Here is an 8704-nt window from a genome sequence, read left to right on the forward strand (position 1 = left end):
GTTAATCAATAGAACAGCAGCAAACTTCACATTAAAAATAACCTCAAGTTACAACAGAATACCTGTGATTAACCTACAGTTTTTGATATGAAACAGAGTACCTATGATTAAGCTTCAATTTTTGCTTCTTTTTTTAGTAAAATAATCCATGAAAACTTTCTTTTCATGTTTTTAGCATCCTGTCTATTGTGTAAATGTCGTTGGAACACAAAATGCTCACAATCTGATCAGCATCTCCACTGATGGAAAAATATGTTCATGGAGTCTGGACATGCTTTCCCACCCACAGGTAGGTTAAACTTGCGAAACTGAAATTTTGAAGTATGTTATTATTTTTAAACTGTGTATATACCCCAGCATATGTTTTTCATAGTGTTTCATAATATAATAACAGATTATAAATCTAAGCATGTGTCAAAAGTACTGTGCTGTGTATATCTTTTATTTTCAAACATGATTGCTTTAACTGTGGTTTATGTAAGTAATATATTAAATATCTCTTAAAATTATTTAAAACTAGAAGTTTTTCTTTGAAAATTTAAAATTGACTGTTTACAAAATAACGTCTTTTTTTTTTTTTTTCTTTTTTCCACCCTATATAGGATAGCATGGAGTTGGTTCACAAACAGTCAAAGGCAGTAGCTGTGACATCTATGTCTTTCCCTGTTGGAGATGTCAACAACTTTGTTGTTGGGAGTGAAGAAGGTTCTGTGTACACAGCGTGCCGCCATGGCAGGTAAACCTGAACTGGAATTTGCACTTATTTAAAATCCCCCTTGAATAATCTCATTGAAACAGGTTGCCCCTTATTTGAGTAGAAATTAGTCCTAGAACTACTCATTATTTGTGACAGGTTGAGTTCAGGCATATAAACTTAGAAGTTAACTTTTTAAAAAGTATCTCTAATTCGTGATGTGTTCTGGATTTTGTGGATTGTGGTGTGTGCATGCACTCACAGAAGTTAGTGGTAGGGAAGAAATTTAGCAATTACAAATACAATATGCACATGCCACATACTGGCTTTCAAATTTATAAATAAGATTTTCAGCTGTTTTCCTATTTTTTTATTTATTTGGACTTTGTGCTTTAGTTCAATCCTCCTGATAATCATACAGTAATGTCATGTACACATTTTAAATTGACTAGTACTTTTCCCGCTATTCAATCTGTTTTGAAATTGTCTAGCTGTACCTTTATCAATTGCTTCCTTAAAAAAAATTGTCTGGGTTTTATCTCAAATACAGATCACCTTCACTTCAAAGCTTTTGATTTAAAAGTAGCCCAGATTGGCTCTCTTACATATAATATTTCTTTGTCTCAATTCTGCCACCTCAGATATTGTACTTTTGAATTCTCTTGTCAACAGCATGGTATTTATGCTTCCAAAATGTACTTAGTCCTTTAGTAGTATTATCAAATCTGGATAGATAACACTCAACGTAAGTTATTCTGATGCATTATGAGCACAGAGTTAAGTTTGTGGAAATTAAGTCAAGCTCTGATATATAAACCCACCATAATATGTTTTTATAAGTGGACTGCTTTAAAAGATATCCCTAACATTTTTACTTTTATGAAATAGCAAAGCTGGAATTAGTGAGATGTTTGAGGGACATCAAGGACCAATCACTGGCATCCATTGTCATGCAGCTGTTGGAGCAGTAGACTTCTCACATCTTTTTGTCACTTCATCATTTGACTGGACAGTAAAACTTTGGACAACTAAGGTATCTAAAATATAGATATATCTGCTCATTTAGTCAGATTTCTGACACAAGGTGGTGCTCTAATACTACATAAGAAAGATGGAAAGTTTTTAAATAGCTTAGAATTGTTTACTAATAAATCATACCTGGTAAGAAGTTACATAGAGCATGAGTGATGTTGTTGTTTTCTTAAAAGTATGCTGGCAAATATACCACAACCTCAGGTTTTTCAAGCACAGAACTGTTTTATTATGAACTGAAAATGGAGGAAAAGCCTCTGGGTGTCTCACATGGTACCTCATATAGTTGTCATTCAGCCCAACACAAAAGCTATACATTTGCTCTTTGGAGAACTTAGAGGCATATTCAGAGCTATAGTGATTCACAGAGCTGATAGGAAGTAGAGAAAAGACTGAAATGGATCTATAGTCCTAAGGCTATACATAATAAACCTTAATCATTAAGAAAGCATTGTGAAAAGGTATGGGTCCTTTTTGTTGTTGTCATTCTGTAATGGTTTGCTTTGGTCTTAGTAAACATCAGTTATTTGAAACACATGTTTATGTGATAAAGTGCTTCCTGGTCCACCAGCAATTCCAATAAATACAACCTTGCCCTGTCTGGTTAAAAGTCTCGAGACAAATTCATGTAGGGAACAGTGCCTCCTATGACAGGCATTTTGTAGTTTCATTTGATCCCATTTTACGATAAAAGCACCTTACCTTTGCTGCACTATTGCATTGTTGGTGGTAAAACTGCATATTCCACATATCAGATTCTATTTAAACAAATTAAAATTTTTTACACTTTATTTTTTTCTGTCCAGCTACCTTACCCTAAATGTTGACTTTTTGAATAATTCATCATGGATAGTTTAGAGTCCTTCTTTGGTTATTCAATTTTTTTGAGAAAACCTATAGCCTTAAAAGATGTCCTTCACTATTATGGTGAACTCCTGTTTATCTATTGAGTACTGCATTAGAAATCTGGGATAAACTCACTGTTCACTGTTGTTCTTTCTTGATGCTTTCTTTCAGTCTAATATGTAATGAGTTAGAAAACTCTGCTTGTCTGCCTCTCAAAGCTTGCCTTTTAAAATTGAGAATTTTTAGGTTTGACATTAACAAATAAAAATAGTACTTACCTTTTTTGGGGGAGCAGGGGTACTGGGGATTAAAGCCTGGAAGCCACATCCCTAGCTCTTTTATTTATTTATATATTTATATATTAAGTGTGTGTGTGTGTAAGATATTGGTAAGATACTGAGGCTGGCTTTGAACTCTTGATATTACTGCTCTAGGATTATAGGCATGTGCCACTACACCTGTCTAGCCCTTACCTTAACTAATAAGGAAGCATCTAGAAAAGTGTTTAATGTGGTTTTCAGCATGTAATAGGCACCAATGTTCAGTTCCTTTTTCTCTATATATACGTATATATATATGTGTGTGTAGTAATATGTTACTGGGGATTGAACCCAGGGGTGCTTAACCTCTGAGCTATATCCCCAGTCCTTTTTTGTATTTCATTCAGAGACAGGGTCTCATTGAGTTGCTTAGGGCTCCTTTAGTTGCTGAGGCTGGCTTTGAACTTGCCATCCTCCTGCCTCAGCCTCCCCAGCTGCTGGGATTACAGGTATGCGCTACTGCATCCAGCTCCTTTTTTATATTTTATTTAGAGACAGGATCTCCCTGAGTTTGCTTAGGGCCTTGCTAAGATGCTGAGGCTGGCTTTGAACTCGAGATCTTCCTGCCACTGGGATTACAGGCATGTACCACCACGCCTGGCTAGCACTTACCTTAACTAAATAAGGAAGCATCTAGAAAAGTACTTAACATGGTATACAGCATGTAACAGGCACCAATCTTCAGTTCCTTTTTCCTCTTAATGGGGATTAGACAGAGCCTAAATGCATTTAAAAAAAAAAATTTTTAGTTGTAGACGGACACAATACCTTTATTTTACTTACTTATTTTTATGTGGTACTAAGGAACGAACCCAGTACTTAACACTTGCGAGGCAAGCACTCTACCACTGAGCTACAACCCCAGCCCCAATCTAAATGCATTTAATAAACCATTTTCTTTCTTTCTTGGAAGGTTCTTGAGTTGGGAAAAGGTAGAGGAAGAAGATTCTTATAACCATTAGTAAATAATTGCATAATCTAGCTAGTAAAACCAAAGCAAGATACAGAATTAGAAAGATGAAGCTAATTATTTCTCTATAAGGTTCAACAGCCATAAAAGTGGCTAGATTTCTGATGTGCCTTTACCTTAGTAGTCCTGTGTGTAGTCACAGGAGATATTATGTCCTTGTTAGGTTTTAGCCAGCTTCCTTTTTTGGTAGTTGAAAAGAATCTTATATCAATTTGTAGATTGGTTGATTTTTTTAAATCTCAGGGCTTCAGTTTGCTAGTCTCCTTTTTGGCTTTAAATTTGAGGTTTTCATCTTTATATACATTAACAACAGGATTTGAAATGAATATTTCATCTTGCCTAATCAAGAACAGAACTTATCTGTGATAGCAGACATATTGTTGTTTGGTTTTGTGATACTACACAGCTAGTTGATGGGTAACTGATATTTTTGTTCTTGTATTTTACTGTATTTCAACAGTAGATAAGGGTGATAAACTATCTTTCCTTGCTAATTAAGCTAGACATTGTTCCTTTATTTGTTCAACTGTGATACATGCCTGCCCCAACATCCTTCCAACATTAATGGCCAAAGGATGGACCAGCATAGAATAGGGTCTTTTTTGAGGTCCCAAGTACCATCTAAAATGTTATACATTCTTTTTTGCACATTCAAGTAGCAACAATATATTGAATAGATGTTTTTATGGGTATTCTATGGCTCCCAGAGTTGTCATTTTTATCTTGAATTTACACTTGCTACTTTAATTATTGCTGGTATTTATTTCTACACTACTGAAAAACTTGAAGGAGCCCCTATACTGTAATAATGTTATAAACAATGTTAATAGACCATGAATGGTAATGTATAATAGGCAGTGTTTTAAAATCTCCTTTCAAAAACATTTTTCCAGCTGGGCCAGGTGGTGCACAGCTATAATCCCAGCCACTCAGGAGACTGTGGCAGGAGGATTACAAATTCAAGACCAGCCTGGACAACTTAGCAAGACTGTCTCAAAATAAAAAATAAAATGACTGGGGATGTAGCTCAGTAGTGGGTTCAATCCCTACTACTACTGGGGGTGAAAAAAAATTCTATTTTAAGCTTTTTAAACCAATAGTTCACATTTATAATTTAACACACTTTAAACACTTTGCTTCTCTGCCTCTCCTTTTTAAAAGTGCATACTTACTCTTGGAATTGAGTTCCTATAAAGTATAAGAATGAATCATTAGATATTACTTTACCTTAATATCCATTTTAAGGGCCAGCTCCTCCTCAATAGCAAAACTAGATTCCTTTTTTTCCTCTCATTCTATAAGTCCTCTAAAAATGTGTGGAAATCCTAGTTTGACACTGCCTCAAATTTAGTTTAATCTACTTCTGTGCTAGTTTCTAATCTTTGCCTGGGCAGTAAATTTATATTCAGTCAAATAGTTGTGGTTCATCAAATTCATCTGTTTTTAGAATACAAGACAGGCAAAATTAGATTCTTCAACATATTGGTGATGTTTAAACCAATCAAGGATTGCTTCTAATACATTTGGTAATCACTGTTACCATCTCAAAATACCAGATTTGAAAATTCACAGCAGAAGCATTTTTGGCAGGTCTGAAAAATGGTAGGGAGAGTAAATGAGGAGTGGAACCTTCTTCAGGGTTACCAAGGATTGTGGAAGAGCTTGATTAGGGGTAGGCCTGGTAAATTAGCTGAATGTTCCATCACCCTCAACCATACTTGTTACAGGTTACTCTTAAAATGTAAGAATTATTTATTTGAGGGGCAAGGTGTTTTAATGTAGGTGCAGTATATTCTAGTTTCAGAATAAACATTCATCAGAACCATATTTGCCATGAAGTGCCAAAGTTAAGATTGTTAGTGTGATCGTTTCTTAAAATAGGTAGATTTAAGACTTTTATAGTCCATATACACCTTGAAAAATTTCACAATCCTTGATGTCTCAAAGGCGCTCCTTATTTCAACAGCTTATCTTTTTTTAAATTTCAGATGATACTAGCATTAAAACAGGGTTAAAAACAACTGTGCACATAATAGAGTATGTAAAATGAAAAAATGCTCTGAAGTTGAGGTATTTCTTGGGGAAGGCTGACTGATGATGCAGACCTAGCCCTGTCTAGCAGCCTTTGCCTCAGTAACTTAGCACTGGCCAGTGTTGAGCCTTTCCTTTGAGCCTTTCCTTTGCATATTCAGAAACTCAGTTTTGTCATCCTACTAGAGTTGATTAGACAAAGGAGTGCTGAATGGAACAGGCTCCCAGGACACTGATCCATTGGAGAATATCAATTTATTAATTTATTAATTTACAGTGCGAAACCTAACTGCCAGAAGATCTAGATACTCCTGCTGGCTTGACCAGCTCATTGTTTCCCTGTAGACAATCCACATGGGAAGCCAAATTATAATCAGAAGATTGCTTGGTGAGCAAGGAATTAGAACAAAAGAAGTTTTATAATTTGAATATTCAGTGGCATCAAGCTATGATAGCTTGATTCACTCATCTTCACATAGAGATAGCCTTACCATGGGGTAGTAATTCTAAGACTCCTCTCCTGGACAATGCTTAAATAGGTACTGTCTTCATTTTCCTGTAAGACTCTGCTTCTTTGTATTTCTAGGCTTTTAACAGACACATTCCACAAACTTTGTCTTCCGTTGGGTTATATAAGAAGTTATTTCTGAACTTAGACTAATTTCTTTTAAAAGAAATCTTTCTCTCTTCTGATCCAGGTTGAGGACATATTTATTTCCCACTTTTCTTGGGAGCACCTTACTGTTATTGTCAAGTATTTACTCTAGAGAATCTCTTTGTTATTAAACTAGAACTCTACAGTTACCCAGTTTTGAAAAATTATCTTCATTAGTTTTCTGTTACTGCTACAACAAATTATTACATGGGTGGATTGAAACAACAGGAATTATTTCTCTACAGTTTAAGAGGCTAGAATTCCAAAACAAGGGTGTTGGTAGACTGGTTACTTTGGGAGGTTCTGAGAGAATCTGTTCTATGCTTCTCTACTACCTCCTGGTGATGGCTAGCAGTCCTTTATATTCCTTGCTTGCACCTGCTTTACTCTGATCTCTGCCTCTGTCATCAAATGTTATCTACCTATTTGTCTTGCCATGCCTCTGTGCGCATCTAAACTGTTCTCTTTTAAGGACACCAATCATGCTAGATTTAGGGACCACCCTTATGCAGCATGATCTCATCTTAACTTGATTACATTTACATATATTTAGAAATAGATTACATCTATTTCTAAATAAGGTAACATTTACAGGTACCAGGTAGAAATGAATTTTAGGGGGCACTCTCTAAACTTGAATATAACTTGAGCTTAGAAAAAAATATGACTTGTAGGTCTGAGGTTGTGGCTCAGCAGTAGAGCGCTCGCCTAGCACGTACAAGGCCCTGGGTTCGATCCTCAGCACCACATAAAAATAAATAAATAAAATAAAAGGTATTGTGTCTAACTACAACTAAAAATATGTAAATGTTTTTTTTAAAAAAGAAAAAAATGTGACTTGTCCCTAGACAGTGGTTATTACCACTGAACCAGGATGAGCTATTTTTGCCTATTAAAATGCTGTCATTCAAAGAAGCTCTTTGTTTTGATTCATTCTTTTGGCAAATATGTTTTGTAAATTGTTTATTTGTGAAAATTTTAAAGCTTCAGAGACCTATAGACATTATCTAATTCAGTGGTTTTCAGTCTTACATATTAGAATCACCTGAACAATTTTTAAAACTTTCAGTGCTCACCTTGCATCCCAGACCAGTTAAACAAAAATAGGAGAAGACCTAAGTAACAGCATAATTTTTTAAAAATCCTCTAGGTGGTTACAATTAAAGTCAAGCTTCAGAACCACAGGTACAAAGCCTTTGTTTTATAAATAAGGAATTAGGGGCTTGGAATGATGTAGTGATTTTTCCAAAGTCTTGAAGCTAGTTAGTGGCAGGCCTGAGATGAGTGAGTAGGTCCATTTTCAACTTTTCCCTGCTGCCTCTGTATCATTTAGGCAGAAGTGCTTTAAATGTAAGGGAAAAAATATATACTTTTAAATAAAACATTTTAAATGATTCTTTTGGGATTTTAATTTGCAGTGTTGTTTACCCAAGTATAATGCATCTTTCTTTTATCTCTGCATAATTGTCCACTCAATAGGTGAAATATTTGATCTAATCATTTCCTGAGATATTTAGCAATCTTCTTTTATTATAAATGTTTTATCTAATTTTCATATAGTTTTTTTGTATTTTATAAAAATTAGTATGTACACACACTCGTCTCTGTCTTCTCTTATTAAACATTATTTTTGTGAGAGTCATATTGTTAATAATTGTAGATTGTTCATTCTCTTTGCTCTATTCCATTACATAAATATATCATAATGTATTCATTCTGCTGATGGTTTTTGTGTTAATTTCAGTTTGGAACTGTTATAAATAGTTGTGCCATGAGCATTCTGGTTTTCGTTCAGTGGGCATAAATTGTCATTTTTATTGGGCATACACCTAGAAGTGGAATTATTTGATCAGAGTATATGCATACTTTCAGTTTTAATAGCTACCATGAAGTTGCCAAAGCTGTTTTGCCAGTTTATAATCCATCAGTAGTAAGATCCTTTACTACACTTGCAATTTTTTGTGTTTCATTTTAACCATTTCAATGGATATAGTTGCATGGAGTAGTGGTTTTGTGTTACTGTCACACTAATGTGCTAAAGCACCCTTCCATGAGTTTATTGGTCATTTTGTGAAGTGCCTGTTGAGTCTTTGTCTCTTTTTCTTTTTCTGCCCCTCCCTCCTTCCCTTTCTCCCTCCCTCCCTCCCCCCCCCCCC

At 35.0% G+C, this 8704-nt stretch overlaps 1 protein-coding gene across 11 annotated transcripts in view; it reads left to right on the forward strand.

Annotated features, from left to right (window-relative positions):
* Dync1i2 (dynein cytoplasmic 1 intermediate chain 2) overlaps positions 1-8704 on the forward strand; it is a 52426-nt gene that overhangs the window by 36135 nt on the left and 7587 nt on the right. For all 11 annotated transcript variants that reach the window (XM_048812476.1, XM_048812475.1, XM_048812480.1 and 8 more), the window contains 3 exons: positions 176-289; positions 603-736; positions 1583-1727. In XM_048812476.1, coding sequence (XP_048668433.1) covers positions 176-289; positions 603-736; positions 1583-1727 — 393 coding nt within the window. The remainder of the gene's footprint in view (positions 1-175; positions 290-602; positions 737-1582; positions 1728-8704) is intronic.

This window comes from Marmota marmota, unplaced genomic scaffold, assembly GCF_001458135.2.
Source record: "Marmota marmota marmota unplaced genomic scaffold, marMar, whole genome shotgun sequence".
NCBI lineage: Eukaryota > Metazoa > Chordata > Mammalia > Rodentia > Sciuridae > Marmota > Marmota marmota.